The 25,991-nt window shown below is 42.4% G+C and overlaps 2 protein-coding genes and 2 long non-coding RNA genes across 4 annotated transcripts; all 4 read right to left on the reverse strand.

Annotated features, from left to right (window-relative positions):
* Window positions 1-88: 88 nt before the first annotated feature.
* Window positions 89-3,204, reverse strand: LOC146655008 (uncharacterized). Its single transcript, XM_085427686.1, has 3 exons — window positions 3,048-3,204; window positions 1,076-1,390; window positions 89-626 (listed from the first exon to the last, which is right to left on the reverse strand). Exons 1-3 carry the CDS (start codon window positions 3,082-3,084, stop codon window positions 577-579), a joined length of 402 nt encoding a protein of 133 aa, XP_085283812.1. The 5' UTR covers window positions 3,085-3,204; the 3' UTR covers window positions 89-576.
* Window positions 3,205-5,891: 2,687 nt separating this feature from the next.
* LOC146655009 (uncharacterized) lies at window positions 5,892-7,343 on the reverse strand. Its single transcript, XM_085427687.1, has 3 exons — window positions 7,186-7,343; window positions 6,153-6,464; window positions 5,892-6,020 (listed from the first exon to the last, which is right to left on the reverse strand). Exons 1-3 carry the CDS (start codon window positions 7,220-7,222, stop codon window positions 5,968-5,970), a joined length of 402 nt encoding a protein of 133 aa, XP_085283813.1. The 5' UTR covers window positions 7,223-7,343; the 3' UTR covers window positions 5,892-5,967.
* A 4,857-nt stretch (window positions 7,344-12,200) lies between these two features.
* Window positions 12,201-14,317, reverse strand: LOC146655010 (uncharacterized). Its single transcript, XR_014914370.1, has 3 exons — window positions 14,163-14,317; window positions 12,761-12,958; window positions 12,201-12,438 (listed from the first exon to the last, which is right to left on the reverse strand). It is a non-coding gene; the product is annotated as an uncharacterized LOC146655010 (long non-coding RNA).
* Window positions 14,318-20,608: 6,291 nt separating this feature from the next.
* Window positions 20,609-22,348, reverse strand: LOC146655011 (uncharacterized). The gene is made up of 3 exons (XR_014914371.1): window positions 22,273-22,348; window positions 21,567-21,737; window positions 20,609-20,894 (listed from the first exon to the last, which is right to left on the reverse strand). It is a non-coding gene; the product is annotated as an uncharacterized LOC146655011 (long non-coding RNA).
* Window positions 22,349-25,991: the final 3,643 nt, after the last annotated feature.

Genomic DNA, 25,991 nt, shown 5'->3' on the forward strand with positions numbered 1-25,991 from the left:
AGGTTTGAAATGTTATTTTGAGTTTATAATGAATCAAAGTGTATGTCAACATAAGGAAAAACATCAGAAGTAAATGGAAAAAAACACATTTTCATAAATTTATTTCTTTATTTAATTCTGTTTGTTATGACAGTATTTATTTCAGATTGCTTTTATTGATTTTCAATGATCATATATTGAACTATGTGTAAGATGTTTATTTTTCTTAAAATTAAAACTAATATATGCTTTAAAACATCCACCATGGAGTTTACGAGAAGCTTCTACGAGACAAAATACTGACAAACTGACCAAAAGAAGGAAAAGTCCCCTCCAGTAAAACATTTAAATTTATTCATTCATAACGTCTTTGCTGGTGCTATTATTATGATAAAGTTAAACACACTGACTGGTTATCTAAAAGCAGAAAACACGGTGAATAAAACACGGTGAATAAAACACGGTGGATAATAGGCTGATAATGCATTAAAATCTTTAGTTCTGTGCAAAACTGTAGACCAGAGAAAAATGTGGGCGCTCTCGTCCTTCCGGATCTTCTCTGAGTGGTTGTGGGAGTCGGGTTTTCTTCCTTTTGCTTCAGTTCCCTTTCATTTCGTCTCCCAGCTCGAACAGATCATCCATCAGATCTGAGACAAACCAAGAAGACAGAGGATAGGTTACTAACTCTAAACAGATTATACGTGAGTCTGGGCTGCTGATACGTCAGTCGGAGGTTCACTAAAGACAACTTAAACCAGTGAGTGATGAAGGCGTAAAGTCATGACATACTTAAACCAAAAGATGCAACACGTGTGTGAATATATCTGCTTTGGATTTCTGGACTCATCCAGAATCCCAGTACCTAAAAACCCCTTTAACTTTTATCAAGGCTTCCTCTGAATGGCTGACTTCAGGAAGCCTGCTGAGGGGCAAAAACTGGTGCTTGCAGCGAGCACCCTGCCTGTAGCTGATTCTTTCTTTTGTCACTTCCTGACATGTTTTCTTTTAGCAACAACTTCCTGACTTTAAGCCTTCATGGCTTCATCTTCAGTGAGCGGACAGCTGAGCACCAACAGGAGGGTCTCTTTATCCCTACCTCTGTCTGTTGTGACTCCTTCCTGTCCTACAGGTCCAGCTGATCCTCCACTTCCTCCTGCACCTCCTCCCATCGTCGGTCCCACGCTCCCTCCTGTAGTTCCCGCTAAATTCCCTTCGGGTACTGGTTTCTTGCCCCCACTATCATCTTTGTTGGGCACATTTGGGAGGGGCGCTCCTTTATCGTCTTTGTCCTTATTTTTGTTCTTGTTGCCTCCAAACATCGAGAAGATGCCGCCTCCTCCTCCTTTCTTCTCACCTTTGTTCTTGTTGGCTGAATTCAGAGCTCCCTTCACTGCCCCCTCCACCAAGCTACCTGCTCGGAAAAAACAAACACTTTAGGTTCAAAAACATCTTTTCTCGATCTCCACTGCCCCCCTTCTCTGCAGCTCAGGTTTCCAACACATTTTCCTCATTTAATGTTTTGAAGGCTCTGAGGAGAAACTCAGTAACGTTCCCAAAATTCACCCAGAGGTGAGATCTGTCTCAGACTCTGCAGGCCTCAGTAAAGGTTAAATTTCATGACAGCCATACTTGTCCATCAAATGTGGGTTGTTTGGAGGGCTGCAGGAGAAAGCCATATTCTTCTCTTTAACAGAACACTGCAGCAAAGCTGCTTCTGAACAAACAACACCAAACTGCAGATGTTTGCCCGTCATGGACAGCAGCACGTTTGGAGGAAACAAACGCCTCAGAGCAGCTGTGAGCACCGTGGAGGAGGAATGATGATCTGAGTGCACCACGAGCTCCTCTCTACACCAAAGTATTCTTGAGTCAGCGTGAGGCCGTCTGTCTCACAGAAAGTTCGGACCAAACTGGTCATCAGCAGGACAAAGCTCTGAGCGCAGCTGCAAATCTGCGACAGCACGTCTGCATGGAGCTGCTGCAGAGCTCAGAGCTGAGCATGAATGAATGCTGCAAACCTGAATGAGCTGAAGCGACGCTGCAAAGAGGAACTGCTGCCCTTTAATGGACACAGCACATATGTTTACATAATGAAATGCAGCAGGGAGTCACATGTCTGTTTATCAGTTCGTCACCTTGGCGATCTCTCGCTGGACGACATTTTCTTCCTTTTTACAGCACCACCCTGTGCTGGTGCCGTTTGGTATCTAACATTACAGGACACAACAGAAACCATCACTGCAACTTAATGCTGCTGAATCAGGGGGCGGAGTCAGTTTGCTTTAGTTCCTATCAAATAAATGATGACATGATGCAGTGCGTCACACTTTTGTTCTTCTGAGGCTGTATCGAGTCATTTTAGACCCGATAAAGACCAGATGACCTCCTCCTCATCTTCTGGTGGACACTCAGGAGTGCCCCAGGGCCTCACCTAAGAGGTGCCCGGGAGGTGCCCTCAGATGAACCCATGTTATGACGTGGACAAGTGGCGTCTCTACTCTGAGCCCCTCCCAAATGACTGACTCCTCACACAGACAGGTTTTTCTACCAATTCCTCAGCTCTGACTCGTCCCTGACGAGGGGGGCGTGGGACTCACATCACAGTTACGATCAGTTAACAGGTCGGGTATGCATAATTAACAATCATTAATAAATGCTTAAACACAAGTTAACTTAATCTGAATAGGGGAATATTAACTAAAACTGCAGCCTTTACCTGCACCAGGTAAAGTCAGGTAACCTGAACAAAAGGACGTAAAGATGAACAAAAACGAAAGAAAATATGAGCTGTTTTTTTTCTTGAAATACGCAGAATAAATCTGCCCTCTGCCTCTCTGAGCCTGCTTCTAACAACAAAGCAACAAAACTGACCAAAGGAGCCAAAGAGGAGGTGAAGCCCGGCAGGAAGGAGCTGCTCTGACCCGTCTCGCCAACAACAAAGGCTGCGAAAATCTCAGGTTTTACTAATGAAACATCTTTTCCTCTTTACATGTCTGCAGTAGAAGAGTTTATGCCAGTTTCACTGTTTCGAATCAGACCATAAACGGGTGGTTTGTTTTTTTACTCACCCGCTTTTTGGCCGGCTATCTGTGCGAGGTTGTCCATCTCTGCGGTGTTTCTGTCTCTGAGGCGCACTCAGGTGTGCTTTAAGTTCAGCTCTCAGGTGAGAGCGCGGCCGGCGACGCCCATCAGGTGGCTCAGCTGAGGAATCAGGTGTGTCTGCAGAGCAGCCCGACCTGTTCCACCGGCTAATTCATCATTCACAGAAGTGCTCTCCTTTTCTGTACTGATGTTACTTCGTATGTTTCTGTGCATCGAACTAGTTCCAAAACATGAGCCAACACAAACCGCCCATCACTGAATGTGAGCTCAAAGTGCTGCCACGCTCTTCAGGCCACAGACACTTCACACTTTAAATAACAGTGTATGAACTGTTAAACTGTGACTCACCTGAAAACAAAAGCAAAATCAGTGAGTAAGTATTTCTATGATACGCTACTTTCTGTTTCTACTTCTATTCTCAGCTACTGCTCTGATGCTCAGATGTTATTTGTAGTCTGTACCAGTGCACGTGCTCCCCTGTAAAATAACAAATCTGACCCTAGAATAAAACTAGTTCATGCATTTATTACCTCCAGGCTGGACGACTGTAATTCATTATTATCAGGAAGTCCTAAAAACTCCCTGAAAAGCCTTCAGCTGATCCAAAATGCTGCAGCAAGAGTCCTGACAGGGACTAGAAAGAGAGAGCAGATTTCTCCTGTTTTGGCTTCCTGTTAAATCCAGAATTCAAAATCCTGCTCCTCACATACAAGGTCTTAAATAATCAGGCCCCATCTTATCTTAATGACCTTGTAGTACCATATCAGCCTATTAGAGCACTTCGCTCTCGCTCTGCAGGCCTACTTGTTGTTCCTAGAGTATCTAAAAGTAGAATGGGAGGCAGAGCCTTCAGTTTTCAGGCCCCTCTTCTGTGGAACCAGCTTCCAGTTTGGATTCAGGAGACAGACACTATCTCTACTTTCAAGATTAGGCTTCAAACTGTCACGGTTCTGGGTCCGTTGGACCCAGTATTTTGAGTTTATTATGTTTTGGTTTATTTCTGCTTCATGGATTGTTTTCTTCTCGTAGTGATGATGATGATTATTATTAGTTTCTTGTTTCTGTTTATCCGTGCTTAAGGATTTGTTCTCAGTTATATCTCACGTTTAGTTTAGTTCAGATTCCATGTGTCATTCTGTCTGTCTCTCAGTGTAAAGTCTGCATGCTTGTTTAGTAATTCATGTTTCCTGTTTTATTGTGAAAGTCTTTGTCTTATGTTAGTGTGTGCAGCTTAGCTCCCCCGTCTCGTTAGCCCTGATCTCTCCCAGCTGTGTCTCCCTCCTGTTGCCGATTCCCCCGTTACTACCCTGTGTATATAAGCCCTGTGTTTTCCCATGCTCAGTGTCGCGTCGTACCATCAGTTTTTGCCTGTGTGTTCTTGGTCTCAGTGTTCCGTCCTCACTTTATGTTTGTTTTCCTGCCCGCAATAAAGCTGAGGTTTTTTGAGTTACATTCCATTTTCCGAGTCCTGCATTTGAATCCTCATCTCTGCCTGCCCGCACACAGAGCCTTGACACAAACTTTCCTTTTTGCTAAAGCATATAGTTAGGGCTGGACCAGGTGACGCTGAATCCTCCCTTAGTTATGCTGCAATAGACGTAGGCTGCTGGGGATTCCCATGATGCATTGAGTTTTTCCTTTCCAGTCACCTTTCTCACTCACTATGTGTTAACAGACCTCTCTGCATTGAATCATATCTGTTATTAACCTCTGTCTCTCTTCCACAGCATGTCTTTATCCTGTCTTCCTTCTCTCACCCCAACCAATCACAGCAGATGGCCCCGCCCCTCCCTGAGCCTGGTTCTGCCGGAGGTTTCTTCCTGTTAAAAGGGAGTTTTTCCTTCCCACTGTCGCCAAAGTGCTGCTCATAGGGGGTCATATGATTGTTGGGTTTTTCTCTGTATGTACTATTGTAGGGTCTGCCTTACAGTATATACATATATTACATATTTTATAATTATTTTTTTGTTATACATCTAATTTATGTATTCATGTATTACATATATTCACGACCCCCCATCAGGTCACAGAAAGGTCATTGATTGGTCACCTGTGTCACAGGTAGACTGTCATACCAAACCTGTGCAACGTTTCAGGTATTTTCTCCTCACATTTAGATCAGTTCATAGAAATGGATTATTTATGTGTGTGATGAGCTACCTCAGAGACTCTGTTTGACCAGAGTAATAATTCCACATAACTAATTTATTCATTTAATTTATTCAATATTAAAGGACAACCAAACCAGAAACAATAAATGAATGTATTTAAAGTCCATGTTCAAGCATTTTAGTTTTTATTACCCAACAATCATATGACCCCCTATGAGCAGCACTCTGGCAACAGTGGGAAGGAAAAACTCCCTTTTAACAGGAAGAAACCTCCGGCAGAACCAGGCTCAGGGAGGGGTGGGGCCATCTGCTGTGATTGGTTGGATTGATCCATGTTAATGCTGACAGCTCTAATAATAACAAATGATTAAATGCTGATTATTAGAGATAGGTTGATCATATTTAAGATCGAAGCATTAATTAATGGCAGGACTTCTTTGAGCAGTTTTGTAGGAATGGGGTCTAAAAGACACGTTGATGGTTTGGAGGAAGTAATTATTGAAGTTAACTCAGAAAGATCAATTGGAGAAAAAGAGTCTAACTTAACATCAATGTACTGAAAGTAGCTGTAGATAATATTACATCTGTGGGATGATTATTGGTCATTTTTCCTCTAATGGTTTGTGGCACGCCATTTCCTTTCCAGCTTACGAGTTATCTGCCTGAAGCTGTGCGTTTCTGAAAAGACGGACAAAAAAGTGGATTTTTTTTAGTCTTTATTCAGGAGTGGGAGTTGATTCCTCGGGGGTCGGGATGTGCTTTATAGCTTCCTGTTTTAGTTTCCTTGAGATGTTTCTTCAGCCAATTCGAAAAGATCATCCAGCAAATCTGAGAAGAACCAAAAGTGAGACATTATGAACGAATCCATTCAGCGGCACAGCTTGTACACTTCCGAGGTTGCCATATACAAAGAGGCTTCAGTGTGACGGAGCGATGTGCAGTCCTGCTCCTCATACGTACCCCCATCGTTGGCAGAAGCACTTTGTGGTTTTTCTTCACCTTCTCCTTCCATCGCTGCTCCGCCACCACCGCCAGCTTCAGGGAGCGGCCCTTCAGTGAAGAGACCCTTGAATCCGGACTTCCGCTCCTTCTCATATTCGTCCTCTCTGTTGAAGAGTCCTCCTTTGTCTTCGCCCTTGTCCACCTCCTTCTTTTTGTCCTTGTCGCCTCCTGTCCGTGAGAAGATTCCTCCTCCACCTTTCTTCTTATTCTTGTCTTTGTCTTTGTTCCCTAAATGCAGAGCGCCCTTCACTGCACCCTCCACCGCATCTCCTGTACGAAAAGCACAAGTTTAAAATAATGGGTATACACAACGTTCTTTCCTGCACTTCCACTTCCTGTTCCTCTTCCTCAGTTTCCTTTATAGCCGCAGAATCAGGTGTTGTCCCACTGCGACTCGTATAAAGGCTTTATGGATGTTAAACCATGCCAGGTAACTGTTAATACTGATAATCAGTAATAATCACTCAGCTGAACCCAACGAGAGTAATTTTCCAACTATATTTTCCAGCTCCAGAGGCCATCTTTGAAAAGATGATCTCACTTGAACTTGTGAGATCACAGTGAGCATGTTTGCAATGTCACTGTGTATCGTACTGGTTTAGAAAGGTTGTCCAGTCTCGACTTTGTCATGTAAGCTGTAAAAGTATTTTTCACACATTGAAATCTGAGACAATGCTTGAACATGAAAATATCAAAACTATTAAAGATAAAAGAATTAAACTGTTATTTGTGTTTCTCTCCATCAAAGCGAATCAGGGTCTGTGATGTGTCTGAGCATTATGAAAAAAGCTGTCCTGTTGAGTCCAGTATTTGAGCGCACACTGAAAGAGTTGTTGTTACTGTTGTCTGTGCATCAGCTCAACTAAAAAAACTTAAGTTTGAGTTTCCACCTGACTGCAGCTCCGCCTGCTCCACCAATCAAAGCAGGAGCAGAAAAACGAATCAGCTTCACTTCTTTTCCATTTATCATTATTACTGTTTTTGCACTCACCCACTTTTTTCCCGACAATCCCGGCCAGTTTGTCCATGTCTGTGATTTTCTGTGTTGCTGTGAGGAGACGTTTCCCTTCTCAGGCAGGTGGAGGTGAGACTGGAGCCGGTGACACCTCTCAGGTGTGTTTGCAGACCAGCTCGACCTGTTCCACCTGCTGTGACCTCACAGAAATGTAAAACACAGAGTGTGGTTCTGACAGCTGAACTGCTGTTTGTTGTGCTGCGGTGATGGTTTTGTGCATTCGTTTGGAGCAGTGGTGTCCCAGCAGGACAAATCTAAAAGTAAAGCGCTGTCCTCTCCCCTGTCCCCGTGTCCCACAGCGCTGTCACAGACATTTTACTCTTTTACTTTACAGCCTGTTGACTTTTTTTTGCCAGTGCTTCATTTTTCATTTACATTTTAATAACCCTGTAGATCCCAACGGTTAACCATTTCCCACACAGCTCGAGCCTTTTCAGCAGATTTCGTAGATATGTGGACATCCACACGTGATTGTGCTGCGTGTCATGTAAACACATGATTTATAGAATATGATGCATAAACAGAATATATGAAGTATTTAAAATGAGCTCAAAGTTCAACACCTGTAGCAGTCGGAATATTCTACTGCAGCATTAATATTTTTACCTTTAATATTTCAACATCATCGTTTATTTGTATAGCACTTTAAAAACACAGCAGGCAGACCAAAGTGCTGAACAACACAAATCAACACAACAAGCAAAATTAAACATACAATAAAACTGAGAAGAAAGGTGTCAGTTTCCTACAGAGTTAAAAGCCGGGAATAAAAATAGGTTTTCAATCTGGATTTAAAGACCTGCACTGATGACGCTTGTCTAATATGGAGGGGAAGCATCGGAGCTGCAATTGAGAACCCTCGTTCTCCTGAGTTTTGGCTGCGACATAGGTACCGACAGCAACAGCTGCTCAGCTGAACGCCACGAGCGAGCAGGAACATGACAGGAGCCGGTGTCGGATTTTGAATAAGCATGTGTATTTTTGGTGCTGCTGCCCTTTGTTTCCATGTGTTTGTGTATAGGTGTGTGTGTGGGTGTGACAGAGCACCGGTTCTTCAGGCCTGGTGGGTGTGTCTGCCAGGTGCCAGGTTTAACAGTGTGGTTGAGCGCGCCTCGACGTTGGATTGTTGCGTGAGACTCCACGTCAGTCTTCTAGCTTAGTTTAAGTCTGTGAGTGTGTGTCTACTGGAATTAAGTGTCTTGACAGCTGCCTCTGTTATTTCCCCTCAGGAGGAGCGTGGAACACTGGAGGGCAGCGAGCACAGGGTGTGCGGACACACGGGAATGGCGAGCACGGACTTTTGAGAAGAAGACACGACACGGGAGCGCACGGGGATATATTGTCATTCTGCTGCACTGTAAATAAACACGCTGCTCAGCATAAAGAGTCCAGGGCCCTCATTCCCCACAGCCAGACCATTTAAACATTTAAAAACCAATAAAAAAAGACTTTAAACGAATCCTAAATTCAATGGGAGCCAATGTAAAGAATCCAGAACCGGAGTGATGTGATTGAATTTTCTACTACCGGTTAAAAATTGTGGTGCTACATTTTGCACTAACTGCAGGTTTGACAAAGTGCGCGACCCGACCCCTATTAAAAGGGAATTACAATAGTCCAGACGTGAGGTGATAAAAGCATGAATAAGAGTTCCCGAATTGTGTTTGGAAAGGAAAGGCTTAACCTTCGACAGGCGTCTGAGGTGATAAAAAGCTGATTTTAATATTTACATGACCATTGAAGGTAAGTGCGGAATCAAATTTAACACCAAGATTAATGATTGAACTTTTCAGATGGGAGGTCAAAACACCAAAATCGACATCTGGAGAATCAGTAGAACGATGCGGGCCAAATAAATTTGTTTCCGAATTGCGATCATTAAAATATAGAAAATTATTTGACATCGCTAAGACAGTCAAGCAGAGATTGACATGTGGAGGTATCCAAATGACTTAAAGGTAAATAAAGCTGACAGTCATCAGCATGCAAACGAAATGACACTCAGTGTTTACGAAAAATCGCACCAAGAGGGAGTAAATACAGCGAGAAAAATAAGGGCCCGAGGATAGATCCCTGGGGCACACCCCAAAGCAGAGGGACCACGGAGGGCCAGCTTAACACAAAAACTCCTTTTGGACAGATTTGATTTTATCCATGACAATGCCAAATCAGAAATTCCCACACAGTGGTGTAAGCGGGAGATCAGCAGGTCGTGGTCCACTGTGTCAAATGCAGCTGTCATGTCCAATACACAAGCACAGCATATTTACCAGGATCAGTCGCAACAAGAATGTCATTCATAGCTTTAACAAGAGACTGTGAAAGGGCTTAAAACCGGATCTGAAGATTTCAGACAGCTGCGAGTCATTCAAGTAGTCTAACAGCTGGGTATGTACAATCCTCTCCAAGGTCTTACTTCATAAGGGAAGCTTGGGGAAAGGTCTAAAATCTTTATTATCATTATTATTATTATTATTATTATTATTATTATTATTATTATTATTATTATTATATATAATATTGGTTTAGTCTAGAACTTTACCTCAGGAAGTGTACTTCCTGAGAGTACTTCCTGAGAGTCCTCAGGAAGTACAAGCTGAACAGGTGCATCAGCACAAAGACCCACAGACTCAGAAACAGTTTCTTCCATAACCACCCTGAACTCATACATGCACCGATAACTACAGTCCCCCCCCTATCTGCAACAACCAGAACTGTATATACAGGAAAGCCGGAAATGAGCGGCTGTGAAATCCTTCTAGCCTTTGTTCAAGTCCACCCTTACTTCCACTTTTTGTCCGGTCACTAGCGCCACAGCGTGAAAACTTTAAAATTGACCCAGAAATGTCGCTCCGTTGTTTTGTACATTTTTCATTCTCGAGGAGCTGGAAAAACTTTATCGTTGTCACCGGCATGTTTGGTACCTTAGACTCATCAGAGACAATCACATCCAGGTAAAATAATTTTATTTAATCTACACGCATTTAGGAATTACTTAGCTAATTCAATGGATAATTTCAGTAGGCCGGTAGGCCACTCACTTCTGTACGGAAGCGTAGAGCTGCCACCCAGGCAAAAGAAAAATACAAGTGTATCACGTTATAACGTGAAAGGTTTATTGTTCTAACAAGATACTTTTCCTGTTTGAACAACATAATATCACGTTATTACAATATACATAATTATCACGTTCGTACAATATAAATATTATATTGTACAAACAGGAAAAGTATCTTGTTAGAACAATAAACCTTTCACGTTATAACGTGATACACTTGTATTTTTCTTTTGCCTGGGTGGCAGCTCTACGCTTCCGCACTTCTGGCCTACCCGGCCTTTGAAGGACCCGTCCTACGTGGACCAGGTGGGTCGGGTCCTTTGAAGCATGCTGCCCCTGAATTTGGAGAGCATTAGGCTACGCAAAAAGGTCACAAAGCTGAAAACAGGCTTATTTTTGAGTTCACAAAAAAGCTTGTTTACACAGATGAAGTCTATAACGTTTAAGTCTTTTCACAGCGTATTAGAATATTTTACTTAAACTTATAATGCTTTGATCTCTTCAACTAATTGGAATTTATATTGGCGCTTTATATCGTACAGAAGATCGTACAATAATAGAAAGGAGAGGAAATTAGGACAGGAGGTCTAAGGCCTCTGTCCTAATTAGTTATTACAGCAGTGAGCTTGAACTCTGTCTAATACTGAGCTTCAGTAAAGATTCAAGCTGCAGTTATTTATATTTCCTCACCTTAAATCTTCACTCAAAGACAAGTAAGTATCTTTGACAGTGTGTATACAGATGTGTTATATATAAGAGACAAATATTGTTCTTTTAATATGTTGGCATCACTAAATTTGGCTCAGTGCTTACATACATGTGTAAAAAGCAAATGTACGAGCTGTGATAACTGTGTCTGATAGAATGAAGAGTCGACTGATATATGAAATATTCCTGTATTGGGTGAGAAAATCAGACCATGTCATAACTGCTTTAACCAATTCACACTACAGCCTGGGTTTGCCTCTTATCTGTATTTAATTTTAATAACTGTACAGTACTCTGTTTTTGGTAACTATGGTCTTTGATGTAAATATTAAAAAAAAAAAGTGTATGTTTCTGTTCTGTGTCCTGTTTGTTTGTATATTTGTTTTTATTGCTGTTGTTACAACCAAATCTCCCCCTGTGGGACAATTAAAGGATTATTCTTTAAGTCATACAGAATAGATATCAGAGCCTTAAACAGGCTGACTTCTGCTAAATGGGTCAAACTGGGCAGAAAGTCTACAAACACATAACATCCTTATAGAATATGATGTAACACTATAGATCAACTTAGCTCAGAATATATAAAGCATATAAACAGTTACAGCAATATGATGCAACAAACACAGCAGCTACTGATCCAAAATACTCAAAGCTTCATAGAACTGAAACCAACATTTATTTTAGCTCCATCCTGCTGCTGATACAGACTTTAGGTTTCTGAACATTAAACTTGTTGCTGCCTTTCATAGTGTGTAACCTGAAGGCCCTGAGTACTCTGAGTACTTTCTCCCACACTGGAAACACTGGGATGATCACATTATTTGAACATTACCTAATAAGACTGATTCAGCACAGACAGTTATGTTAAACTTTCCTAGCAGTCCTTCACAAACAGGGAACAGTCTGTCTATTCTCTCCATCTGTCAGCTGCTGCTGGCTCTTCCTCCTCCTCTTCCTCACATACTGCTGAGTTTGTCCTGGTGGATCATCAGGGCTGCAAAGCCTCACAGATGATGTGCAGCAGTGGGTCCCTCAGTCTGTACACCTGAGCCATCCTTCAAATCCGGGGAAATGAAGGACGCATTTATCGGCCGCATTTGGAGCAGCCTTCGTCATGTCGCTGTGACGTAATCGGCCTACAGATGCGGCCTCAGGAGGATGCAGACCCTGATTTGGGACACTGCTTAAATCTGACTAAACAAATAAAGCAGGAAGTAATGCACACTGGTGACAAAGCTCTTTTAATTGTGCCTGTTTATTAAGGCAGGACAAACAATATAATGATAATAATCATAAAACAATCAGACGGAAGAATTTGAATTTTCTGCTGAACATGAAGTGAAAGAAGATAAAACACAGCAAACATGATATGATGTAGTCATCTCAGGAGGCTGCAGGTGGAGGTTTGATGGGGCTGAAGGAGGTTTTCTATTTAAATAACCCGCCAACGACGTTCCCCAGACCTGAGAGAGAAACAAGAAATTAATATCAGACAAACACAGATGGAGCCGTCTCTGAAGCTGCAGTTCCTCCCACGTCCAGCAGAGGCAGCAGCGAGTCGACTCCCACACACTGACCTCTGTGGATATTTTCCTCTTTCATAACACCTGTACAGGTGTGATTTTTTTGGATGATAACGTGACAGGGTGCCATCAAATTCAAAATGAAATCATATCAAATTTAAATATTTGGTCTAAATCAGCTTTCTGCTTTCATCCTGCACGATGCCAAGTCACATGTAAACACAAAATGTTTAAAAATGCTGCTCCATTAGGCAGCGCTCACCTCCTCCACCTCCTCCACCTCCTCCACCTCCCTGACCCTCGTTTTTGTTTCCACCGTCGAATGACAGCACGTCATCGATGTTGAGACCTCCTCCTCCTCCTCCTCCTTCCTTCTTCTTCTCACCCTCCTGGCCACCCTTCTGCCCCTTCTGTGCGTATGCACTCATGCCCTTCTTCACTGCACCCTCCACCACCTTACCTGCACAACAAACAGCGTTTAGGCATCCTCACCTGAAGGGCTCTCACCATCACATTTATATGTACTGATTATTACTGCTTATTTCTACTTTCAGCGTGAGCTATTTCATCTGTACTTGGCCATCTGCAACCTGCCGACACAGCTCCACAGCCACAGATGGAAGAAAGGTCAGGGAAGGCAGAGGGAAGAAACAGGAGCCACGGCCGCTGAAAGGTGAACCGTGTCTGTGCGTGTAGTGCTGCTAGTTTGTGGTGACCCTACTTTTGGAGACATGCTGAGCAGCTAGGTTGGAGCTGGTGGCCTCAGCTCGCTCTCTAAAGCTTCTGGCCTCACGTTAGCGTTGCTGTGGAAGGGTACGCGTGGACCAGTTTCCTCTTTTTGTGTCTGCAGTACCTGATGGGCGGTGTGGGCGTGCGTGACGTGGGCGTGTACCTGCTGTGCTTCGTGTCTGCTCCCTGAGCTTCAGCGGCTGAGTTTGCAGAACAGGCTGAACAACGACGGCCGAGTGCGATAATTACACTTACTTTGCATTGACGTTTCTATGACAACATGATTGATTGCACTGTAAACAAGGCCGCCCTCACTGACACGGCCGTGTGGAAATTCCTGTCAGTTTCACGCAGGAATGTGGACGGACAAACCGGGGAACTGTCGGTGTTGGTGTTTGCATCGATGTTGTTTCACACCTCGTCTTCTCAACAAAGTCCAAAAATTACGTTAAATATTTAAATTTTTTTTACTGCAGGCTGAAAATAAAATGACTGCTCATTCATAAAGTCTGTGATTTAGTATCAGACAGTGTTATCGCTTCCTGGTTGTGAGTCTGAACTAAAGTGTGAGTGCTCAGTCAGCTGATCGCCACACAACATTTTATCCATTTTTCTGTTTTTGCTTAAAGAGCAAAAGGATTTTAAAAAGCGTGGACAGTTTAGATAACCACAGAAAAAGTAAGATAATCATAATCATGATAATAGAATGAAACATCAAAATAAACAGAGGTCGTAAGTTTACATTTCTAATGAAGAGATTCAACTCAACTGTTATGACCTAATTAAAAATCTTTCATTTTAGCTTCATACTTTGAACCTTTTGAAGGAAACTCTCTGAGGTTTGAAGCTGTTGCAGACAGCAGAATAAAAACTCTTCTCTTCTTTGAAATAATATTTAAAGCTGATGAAATCTGAGAGATTTTCCTCAAACTCACCGGCTTGCTGTCCCAAAGCACGCGCAATCCCATCATTTCCCCCGGGTTTGCCACCGAAGTCTGCCATGACTGCTGCCGCCCGGAGTGTGTTTGTGGATGCTGAAGCATCTGTCTTATACAGGAGGGTGCGCTCGTCCCCTCAGGTGACGGGATACGAGCGCCCCTCCCGCCCTGCTGAGGTGAGGCTGCCGCACAGGGCTGACCTGTCACACAGGTTTGAGGCCAGGCGGCAGCATCATTTATCTATTATATTATGTATACAGTGTCAGCTCACGACAACTGCTGTTGTGGTTGGTTACTTCAGACTTTTAATAAAAGACCTGCTCAAACAGGAACGGAAATTACAGAAGATGGCAGCACTGAGGTGGAATACACCTGTGATGGTGGGAGTCCAACAGGTGACTGAACAGTTTCCTCTAGATGAGAGACGAGTGCAAACCTCGCTCATAAATCATTTGTAGACTATGAATGTGAGCAAAACAGCATGAGTCAAGTCAAGTTGGCTTTATTGTCACTTCAACCATGTACAGTTAGTACACAGTGAAGCGAAACAACGTTCCTCCGGGACCAAGGTGCTACATGCAACATAAATTAACAGAAAACACTAAACTAGCTAACTAAGAGGCCTAGTTAGCTGGCTAGCAGAGGCAAGACAGACTGGCCTAACATAAATGAACAAAAACTATCTAACTATCTAAGGAAGACTTTTTTTTGTTAAGAGACAGCAAAGTGCACGTGCAAATGTGCAAACAAGAGCAACAAAGTGACAGTGTGACAAAAAAACACAACGTAACATAATAATAAGGTTTTGTAGGTGAAATGCAGAGATCTGTTTGGGCTCTTCTGCCTGACAGGTGGCAGGTGTGCTCCCTGAGACCGAATGAGGAGTTAATATGCAGCTGAAGCTCCTCTATGGCTGACGCAGTCTGAGGGAGGAGCTCCACTGCCCTGCAGGGTGGAGTTGATGAGCTTCAGGCTCATCCCAACGATGCTCCAGCCGACGAAACTTCGTAATGACACAGTGTTTAACATGGCAGAGCTGAAGTGACTGAATCTTCATGTTTTGACAAATGTGAAGAGTCTCCTGCTCTGTGTGTGTGTGTGTTCTAAAAGCCCTGCATGAGTCACGCTGTATTATTTATGTTCATAATAAGCTCGTTGACAAAGAGCTTTTTCACAGGACTCCGGGGTTAATCAGGTCAACAGGACATCATCACGTGGGTACCTGCAACATCCCAGGCCTCAGTTCGTTGATGGAAACTCAAAGATTTATTTCAAAAGGTCAAACAACGAAAACAAAGAGACAACAAACAAGTGAAACAGAAGCTGTCCACATGTACACCGGGACCTCAGAGACCTACATTTATCTCGCAGTTTGTTGTTTGTTTCACTGGGACACAAACAACATGCTGGAAGCCAAACTGGGATCTTCTGCTGTTTGCAGGATTGCCTCACAGCTCTCGGGAATCGTTCAGCGTGTGAACACAGCAAGGACTCAGTCACATCCTGGTGTTGGTTTGAACATCTAGAGACAGATGTGTGATCAGGGTAAACGTGCAGCCTGCCTCACGTTTTATAATCTGAAACCTTTTGGGGAGTAACGCAGTGTGAGTTCACTCGTCAGTTTCTGCGAAGCTCGTTGTTCTTTATTGACCTGTCAGACCGGTCGATTCACGCTCTTCTCTCGATGGAGGCGCCAAGGATAATCCGGTGTCTGATTGGCTGCAGAATCCAGGTGTTGCTCCGGGCAAGTGATTAACATTTATGGGTTTGACTGTAGCCGCCCTGCTGTCACTGAACGCCTCTCTTTGTTTGCTTCACAAATAAAAGTGGGTTAAGTATTCAAATTCAAATTCAAATTCAAATTTTATTTGTCACGTACACAGTCATACACAGTACGATATGTAGTGAAATGCTTGGACAACTGCTCGTGACCTAAAGAAAACAAAAAAGGAAAAGGCTATGAATAAGATAGGAAATAAATATGAAAAATTAAAAAGGGTAAATTTAACTAGGAAGGAATAAAATATAAATTAAGGTTAAAAATGAAATAACTGTACAACACAAATTAGAATGAAGGGTAAATTTAACTGGGAAGAATAAGATAAAATATATAAATTAAAGTTGAAAATAAAATAACTGTACAACAAAATACACAATATAGAACTATATAAGAATGTATGAAGAAATCTAAATCTAAATAAATATATACACAATAACAGCAGCTGTACAAGTATTAACCGGAAATGAAGAATATAGTGACCAGTGTTGTGCAAAACCAAAGTCCAGAAAGTCCAGTGTGTGTAAGAACCATATGTGTGGGTCAGTACTGTGTGGTGGTGTGATTGAGAGACCGTATCGCCTGCGGGAAGAAGCTCCTCCTCAGTCTCTCTGTGTTGGTCTTCAGGGAGCGGAATCGCTTTCCTGACCTCAGCAGAGAGAACAGTCTGTTGTTGGGATGGCTGAGGTCCTTCACCATCTTCCTGGCCTTGGTCCAGCACCGCCTGCTGTAGATTGAGTGCAGGTCAGGGAGCTCGGAGCGGATAGTAACCACGGAAACCAGGTGATTGGATAGAAATTGCTCCAGTCTTGATGTTGTTCTTGTTAAGAAGTCACAACATTTCAAGCTACTTTACAATTTTGCCAGACCCGTGATCTTTGTGATATCTGTAGCTTGTGTTCTACAAGATATTTAATTATATTCATATCACATCGCTGTAACCACCGGTGACGGGTCCGACCTTCCTGTTCCCTCTCTGTAAACATTATGGGCAGATGCACAAACTTGTTTATTGCTGGATCGTTCAGGACATGCAGCCTTTTTGTTCGGTGGTGAATAAGAACGTTGCGAGCGTGCAGGAATATTATCAAAATGTTATATTAAAGCAACAGCTGCTGCTCGAGGGGTTGGTCAGTCGAGCACGTGGGGAAACATTTCTGCCTGACAGGTAGAACCATGGTTTCCACGTCTGCACCTGTTGTGGGTGCAGTGATTCAATAAGCTGCAGAGGTGTGCTGAGGGAGACCGTTCTCATTCCCAACGCGTAACATACCGATGATTTGTCATGTCCCGAGGTGTCCCACAGGAATACGAAAGCTGACCTTCCGTGTCCCTATGATACGCGCCGGATTCTGGAGGGAATCCAGTAGAATGACTGAGTTGGCTGTAAAGGAGGTCTGTAAGATGAGCAGTAGTCATCCTCCAGCCTTATGCAGTCTTAATCCACGACTGATAGAAAACTCCAGGCCTTCCTTGAGCTGGTGATGAGACTGAGCAAAATAAAACCGGAAGAATCTAAAGAGCAGACGCAGAGAAGCTACGTGGAACAGGTCTTTGACTGGCGTCTGTGTCTGTGTGCCACACAGCAGCTCAGAGCGTCCTCATGGAGGTGCTCCATCGTTCTGCTGAGGGACTTCAACACTTGTGTGGGCACGAGTGTGACCTGGACAGGTTTGAATGGGAGAAACGGCCCAGTGTGAACACGAGTGGTGTTCTGTTATTGGACCTCTGTGCTAACCACACATTGAACACCGTGTTGAAGGATAAAGGTGTTCATATTTGCATGCGGCACCAGGATTTTGTAATCATACCATCGGATCTGCAGCTGTATGTTTTGGACACGTGGGTCAAGTCGTCATCACCACCTGGTGACGACTTGGTTGGGGCGATGGGAGAACAAACATACAGTGAGGGTGGGAATGTCTGGCTGAGGCCGCGAGATCTTCAACTGCTGCCTTGTTGTTGTCGGTGAGGCAGTGTGTCATCGTCAGGGGTCCTTGACAGGAGCATGGCGGACCTCTGACCTCCGTCTGTGACAGCGAGAATACAAGTAGCGTTTAGTCAAACCGGTGATGATGGAGGGAAAATGGAAGTTCATTGGTTTACAGAAAGCTTTACTATATTCATGCATTTCAAATTCGCTCAGGAGATCTTACCAACATCTAAACGTAGAACCTTTCTGTAAAACACCGACACTGTCATGGTACAGAACGACTCCGTGTTATTAAAACTCATCGTTTGAGTTTCTGGTTATTTGTTTATTATTTCTAGTGTTTAGGTGCTCCTGTGTGCCTCCTCCTTGTCTCCACGCTCGTGTGTTTCCTGTTGTATTTTGGAGAGTTTCGCAGTTTTTTTTTTAATCGAGGTCTTTTTATTGAAAGAGATTTTTATACAGTCACAACAACAAATAAACATACAAGCAGAGGGACACACTGCTCATAAACTGAAACCGTCCCATCTGCCAGAAGGAAAAGAAAGAAAAAACAAAAAAGGCAGAACGACTTATATAAACTTGACATGTACAGACACACTGTGGAGGAGGCAGCTATTGTCCATCTTTCCATTTGCCAATAAATGTCAGAAATGTTTGCCAGTTAGTGTGAAAGCTGGACGTGGCTCCTTTGACGGAGCATCTCATCTTTTCCAGTTGAAGTTACTGCATAACATCTATGATCCACCGTGAACATGAAGGAGGCGAAGAGTCAGTGCTTTGAGTTTTGAGTCTCGTCTGATTAGTCTCAGCTGCCATTTCCTCGTCTCCCTGTGTGTGTGCTTCCCTCTCTTCTCTGTCGGATTGTCTTCGTCGTCAGCCGTGTCCCCTCCTCCTCCTCCTCGATGTCTTTGCTCATGGTTGTAAGGTTTTTGTAATGTTTTCCATGTTCCTCGTGTTCTTTTGTTTAGCTGCTCCTGGTTTCAGCTTTGTTGTGTTTTTGTTGAGCCTCCGAATAAAGACTTGCTCTCAGTTTAAGCTCCGCCTACACCTCCGTTTGTCTGCGCTTGGTCCGCTCTCTCTCATCATCACACGGTCTGCCTCACACATATAAATATATTCTTGGAGCAAATGAAGTAGAGCACCTAAGAAACGAGACAGAAAGTGGAGCTTGGACTCTGTGGTTGTGGCTCACCAAGTATAAAAAACAATGATTTTGTCACGGATGCTGAAGGAACCAAGTGCAGGCACTGACGACTGGCGTCCTGTGAGTGAGCTTTATTTACAGGCTGGATGAAGTGCAAACAAAAGTAGAGAATGGTAGTGACATAAACTAAGAAAAACCTAAACTGGTAACGAGAAACATGCAACCTGAGACAAAGAACGAGAGAAAAGCTGAACGTTGGAGAGAATGACAGCAGGAGAAACACCAAAACAGGCAGGACAACGAGAGGAACAGCTGGGAATGATCAGACATAACCAGACAAAGGAAGCAAAGCGGAATACACTGAAGAGGACTGCACTCAGAAAAATAAAGGTGTCAACTGGAACCAAAAGTGGTCCTTTAGACTGATGCCGTAGAAGAACCTTCAAAGGTTCCCCAAAGAACCATCAAGAAATGGGTCGTTGGGGAACCTTTAATGGTTTTTGAAGAACCTTTTTAAAATGGTTCTTTACAGAATCATTTTAAAGAAACTTGAGTGGTTATTCAAAGAACCATTTTAAATCTTTCAAAATAAAATGCATCATAAATGGAATTGTCTTGACTAGGGTAAAATAAATACGAGCACAGCACAGACATGTTTTAATGGTTTATTGCCAGTTTGCAGTATACAAAAAGACAAAAAGACATTTTAACCCTCAGCACAACATCACTACTCATAAATGTCACATATTAGTGTTTTAAACAGTAATAAATAAAATTCTTTACTACACTATAAATAAAAACATAAATACTATATCTATAGATAACACAATGAATACATGTATTGGTTAATTAATAAAACGTCAAAAAGTGATAAAAACACATTAGAAATAGCAACAGCTTCATAACAGACCAATAAAATAACATTTTCACCAGCAGATGTTTGCATGTTCAGTAAAAAACAACGTTTTTGATTAAAATGATCAATGAACTTCAGCATTATGTGAGGTTAGTTTCATGTTGGACTCGTTGTCCTTTGTTAGTCCAGTTTAGGACCATGTCTCTGACGTTTGTATCATATCAAAACAAGCCCACACCTGCAGTTGTTTCAGTTTTTTCACAGGTGTTTCCTGTCAGCTGGTCAACCTCACTCAGGTGGACATCCATATCAGCCAACCAAACGACAAGCTCCTCCCTTTGTGCTTCAAATCCCTCCCACTCTGAGACAAGGAGCTGAGAGAGAGAAAACAAGGGTCAGTTATAAAGAAGAGAGAAAGTGAAACCCTCCTCAGAGGGTCTGACTCTATCTCACTTTGTACAAGCCTGCTATTAAAGTTTAGCATTTAATCGTGAAATAATTAACTGCTGGGTGCTGACATGTAAGAGAGCATTGCAGGAGTGACACAGGTGGGTATTGTATTACTGCATCACACATTTAATTCATTCTGTTTGTGTAATTATGTAACCACACAATCACTCCACCCCATGCACCCCCTCTACATCCACACACTTAGCAGCATATTAGGAGTGATGTCTCTCCATGAACCCAGATTAAAAACACCTTCAAATGAATAAAACCACATCATCATCCATGTTATTTGAACAAGTTTATTTCATTTTCACATAATTTTTTTTTACCTTCTGTACATTTCAGAAGCACTTATTTTAAAGTATTCCCAATAAAAGATCTCTCATTCAGGATTTCCTTTAAACCAATGAACATATATGAATATACACATTTTCAGAGAAGCAGTTTCCCATCAGTTCGGTTGGACACTTTCATCTCAGGCTGCTGCAGACGGAGGTTTGAGGAGGCTGCAGGAGAATCTGGACCTCTGGCTTCCTACTTAAAGAGCCCCCCGAGAGCGTTCCCCATACCTGAGAGAAAAAGGATCCGATTAATAAAAGACACTGAATGTGAAAAGACATCAACAGCCGGGGCCAAAACCTGCAGTTTCTCTAGTGTCCGGCAGGGGCAGCAGTGAGTCAGTCTCCATAGACTCCCATGTTAAAACTGCAGCAGAAACAAATGTTTACAGTCTGATACACAAACTGCTTGACTTTTGCTTGCGTGTGGAGGAAACTTCTACAGCTCTTATGTTGAGTGTAGGCAGACTGCTAAAGAATGTGTCAGGAGGAACTCAGAGTACGTTTTTATTGTTCACATGTTGAATTTTTTAACAGCTGGGATGCAACGATTTCATAAACCCACAGAAAACATGTTCAGCTGCTACCAAACTCAAAATGAGTCTTTAGTTAGTTTAAATGTTTGGCATGTTTCCTGTGGTCTATCGTTTATGAGGAAACTGCATTGTGCTGTCATTTATTAAGGTTTGTGATCCACTGCTGGTCATGAAGTGCAAATTAACCTGCACAACATAAGATCAGTTTTAAAGTTGTTTCACTTTAAAGTAAGAAAAGGATGCTGTTACAGATCCTGGCACAGCTGGGATCTTATCACATCCACATCATGTGACAGCTGTTGCTTTGCCGTAGCTGTGAGCTTCACAGTTACAGGAGGAAACGAAAAGGAAGTTAGACAGCGCTCACCTCCTCCTGCTCCTCCTTGATCCTCATTCTTGTTTCCACCGGCCAGTTTGAGGACGTCTCCCACGCCTCCTCCTCCTCCTCCTCCTCCTCCTCCTCCTTCCTTCTTCTGCTCACCCTCCTGCTGCTTGTTTCCACCCAAGGCCTTCTTCACGACACCTTCCACCACCTTACCTGCACAGTAATGATTTATTAGAGGATGTCCTCACTGATGTCATCTTTTTATCATCTTTCCTTTTCTTTTTGTATTTTTATAATTTTTGCTAAAACTGTTGAACTGATTCTGCTTTAAATGATTTATTAAATATGTTCATGTTTGAATGGAACCTGTTTTATTTAATAGTTCTGTAGTTTCTGTGTCTGATCATCTGTCTGACATTTTTCTCTCATCTTTGTTTTTAAACTTGATCCATGAGTAAAGTTATGCTCTTTGTCGTCATGGTTATCATTGAGCTGTGTGTATGAAACATGATGTCAAATATGATGCGAGTAAGTTTGACTCTACAAAAACGTCCCAACTTTAAAATGTTTGAAACACGATCTAATGATAAAAAGAAAAAAGTGCACATTCTTTCATAACATATTAAAATCTTTGCCTTTAGCTTCTGATTGTGCATCTTTAGAAATAAACGGCCTGAGGTTTGAAGCTGTTGCAGACAGCAGAATAAAAACTCTTCTCTTTTTAAAATAACATTTAAACCAAACTCACCGGCTTGCTGTCCTGCAGTACGAGCAATCCCGTCCATGACTGCTGCTGTCTGGAGTGTGTCTGTGGATGCCGAAGCTTCGGTCTTATACACGCGGGTGCGCTCGTCCCCTCAGGTGATGCGGTACGAGAGCCGTTCCCGCCCTGCTGAGGAATCAGGTGTGGCTGCCACACAGGACCAATCATGTTGGTGTGAACCCAGGCGGCAGTTGAAGAGTGACGGTGAGGAGCTCCACATGTAAAAGTCACATCGCCTGCGGTCAGAGCTACGCCGATACTATGAGCATCACCTACTGGCTCTAAAAACAATGAGGGGTGTGTCTGCATATTTAAGTGACAATAACAAGCTTTATTATTAATGCTCATAATAAAAACCTGCTTTCATAGAACTGCATCAGGACACAGCAGGAAGGACTGTGTGTGTGTGTGTGTGTGTGTGTGTGTGTGTGTGTGTGTGTGTGTGTGTGTGTGTGTGTGTGTGTGTGTGTGTGTGTGTGTTGTTGCTGTGTGTCATGACACAAATGTGTCTTCTCTCTTTGGTTCCTGCTGGTTTGCTGTCACACGGCTGCTCGGTTCTCACACTGCTGTGTTGATGGAGGCAGCGATGAGGATCGGGTACGTGATTGGCTGCTGAATCCAGGTGTTGCTCTTAGCAGATGGTTTATGGGTTGGACTGCACCTGCCCAGCTGTTGTTGAACGCCTTTCCACATTAGTTTACAGTAACCATGGAAACCAGGTGACAGGACAAACTCACCTGCAGCCTTTTACGCGCAACATGTTCATGTTGATCTTATTAGCTCATTTACAGGAGTCAACATAATGGAAGCAATTCAAGCAACATAATTTCACGTCTTCAGTAATAAAAATTTTTTTAAAAATGAGATAAAAACAACATTTTTAAATTTGAAATATATAAATAAATATATAAATATATATTCATGTTAGTCCACATTTTGAGACTAAAACTCAAAATCTCAAACTAGCATAATAAGATAACATAATATAAAATCCAAAACATTTAACATTCCTGAAAACCCTCTCCTGTCTGATCATTTCCTGATAATATTTACATTTACAATAACTGATTACACAGCGGTGGAGAGTAGACGTTTATCACAGTAGATGTCTTTCTGAAAGCGCTGCAACTAAGTTTAAGAATATAATCCACCCACTGTTATCATCTTCAATGCCCTGTACCAACATAGAGCAGAGCAGCTATCTGAACGCTACCCCAACAGAGGTCGATTATCTTGTTAATAATTTCACCTCCTCACTACGTACGACTCTGGATACTGTAGCTCCTGTGAAAACTAAGGTCTCTAATCAGAAGTACCTGACTCCGTGGTATAATTCTCAAACACGTAGCCTAAAGCAAAAGACTCGTAAGCTGGAGAGGAAATGGCGTGTCACAAATTTAGAGGATCATCATTTAGCCTGGAGAAATAGTTTGTTGCTTTATAAGAAAGCCCTCCGCAAAGCCAGAACATCTTACTATTCATCACTGATTGAAGAATAAGAACAACCCCAGGTTTCTCTTCAGCTCTGTAGCCAGGCTGACAAACAGTCAGAGCTCTTTTGAGCCAACAATCCCTTTAACGTTAACTAGTAATGACTTCATGAACTTCTTCACAAATAACATTTGAATTAGAGAAAAAAGTATCTGTGAGTGCATCTACATAAGAAGGGACAGTGTTTGCATCCCACCATCCACTGTAAGGACACAGATGTGAGCTCCCACGAGGTACCTGAACTGAAACTAGTTGAGGTTTAGTCCTTATACAGAACAGCAGAAACAAGTAGGCAACCTTTTCTGTGTCGTCTGGAAACATTTGGTCTATATTAACTTTTCTACGTGTGTTGTGTAGATCTTCACAGTGCAGCAAAAGTGGCCCAAGTATGGAGCCTTGTGGGACTCCTACAGAGGATTCAAGCTCAGCAGATCTTTGGTATACACTGTTATGATTAAATCCACATTAAATCATAACAGCTTCTTCAGAAAGATGAAAACGTGTGAGTTTCATAAACAGATTGTGACTGGCAGTATCAAATGGTTTTAGTCGTTTGCTGTTTTTCCTGCTATATGTTTCTTTATTGTTTAAACTCAGTTAATCTTGACTTTTAAAAATTAGCGAGGAGTTTCTTCAACTGCCACTTTGTGACATCAGCTGCTCTGCAGAGAAACAGGTTTCTCTTTCGTTAAGTGACAGTTTCACGCGATCATCAGCAAGAAGTAAAAATACTCGTGAGGAACGCCCTGCAGACTGGAACATACCGACACATCGCTGCACCTGAAAACATCCAGTAAATCTGGAACACAAAGCTTAATCAGGTCAGGAAACAAAGAGCAGACAATAAACTAACTGAAAATAGAACTGCATTCCCAAACACTGGGAACGTTCAGCAGCTCAGCAGGTCAGTCACATGATCGGGTCTGAAAAGAGGATCTCAGAGTTTTTCAGAAGTAAAGAAGAGCCGAGGTTCAGCAATCTGCAAAAACTCTACTGTGAAGACAATTTATAAAAATCACAGTTTTACAGAAGTTTATGTTCTGGGTCAAAACTCAAACTCAAAGTCCAAGAAAAGTGCAGATCAAAGCATCAGTTACAATTAAATTACTATTTGAAATTCAAATCAACACAATAATAAAAAAGATGATATAGATTCATAATTTAAAAAATGATGAAATAAAATTTCTAAACTGAAATAAAGTTCAATATGAAGAAAAAATGTAAAATAATAATTTGCTGATTTAATGTTAAGACACCAGACGTCAGATTTCTGAGGGTTAATATAAGAAACTCATCGCTCTGGGGAAAAAGTTTAAATGATGACAGGAATCAAAAAGCTTTGCTCTCCTCCCGACAGCAGGACGAGCTTGTTGCTGCGCATTTCTGACACTGGGTGACGCTGCAGCAGCTCGGCGGCCCTGCAGAGGAGCAGCAGCGCCTCACACATGTGGCAGCTTTAACATTTAGACTAGAAACAGTGTTTCGATTTTAGCAACTCTGTTAACGGAAACGCAGAATCACTTTAAAATGAACACTAGTTAATCAAATATTTAACATAAAGAGTGAAAATTTACACATCGCATAGTTTTAGCACTGGCTTTAAACCAGGACAACAACAGCCACGCGCATCGAAATAACGAATTCTGTGTTTAAATTCAAAGCATTTCCTGTTTATACGGCGAGTCTTCCTTTCTGAGTCCTACAATAAACATCATTTTTCTAACGGTGGACCGAGTGACACCCGGGTGAAGATGAGAACCAGAAACCTGCAGCGTCAGCAAAAGTAAAAGATATTCTACTGGATATCAATCAGAGTTGTTTTATTGTGTTTGCTGACAGGAAGCAGGAAATCAGGCACATGTTTACTCTGAGCCCCAAAATAAAAAACTGAAAAATCCTTTCATCAGCTCGTCTGCGCGGGCGGAAAACACGAGCTGAGTGTCTGTGGGCGACACAGACGTTTGCTTTAGTGACGACACACAAACACCAGTCTTTCAAGTCTTTTTGTTTGTTTGTGTTTTTGGTTTTAAATTTAGCAAATCAAAATTCATTTTTGAAACAAACGTTCCCCCTCAGACCGTCCCGGGAATACTGCGGACACATGAAAATGCTCCACAGCAGGTGAATAAAATATGAAGCAAAATAAAATCCTTTGAATAAAAACAACAAGAACGAATCAACGTTTTGTGACACTGAAGACGACGAAGCTCAGA

Source organism: Rhamphochromis longiceps, linkage group LG13 (assembly GCF_057381845.1).
Source record: "Rhamphochromis longiceps isolate RC_006_pf linkage group LG13, R_longiceps_female_GT1.1, whole genome shotgun sequence".
Classification (NCBI taxonomy): domain Eukaryota; kingdom Metazoa; phylum Chordata; class Actinopteri; order Cichliformes; family Cichlidae; genus Rhamphochromis; species Rhamphochromis longiceps.

Bases quoted from the DNA above. Each gene is read 5' to 3' on its own strand.
- LOC146655008 (XM_085427686.1), bottom strand. From the start codon at position 3,084: ATGGACAACCTCGCACAGATAGCCGGCCAAAAAGCGG. The intron at 1,391-3,047 runs GTGAGTAAAAAA...TTTTCCGAGCAG, and splicing joins GATAGCCGGCCAAAAAGCGG to GTAGCTTGGTGGAGGGGGCA. The intron at 627-1,075 runs GTAGGGATAAAG...GGTTTGTCTCAG, and splicing joins AGGAGTCACAACAGACAGAG to ATCTGATGGATGATCTGTTC.
- LOC146655009 (XM_085427687.1), bottom strand. From the start codon at position 7,222: ATGGACAAACTGGCCGGGATTGTCGGGAAAAAAGTGG. The intron at 6,465-7,185 runs GTGAGTGCAAAA...CTTTTCGTACAG, and splicing joins GATTGTCGGGAAAAAAGTGG to GAGATGCGGTGGAGGGTGCA. The intron at 6,021-6,152 runs GTACGTATGAGG...GGTTCTTCTCAG, and splicing joins TGCTTCTGCCAACGATGGGG to ATTTGCTGGATGATCTTTTC.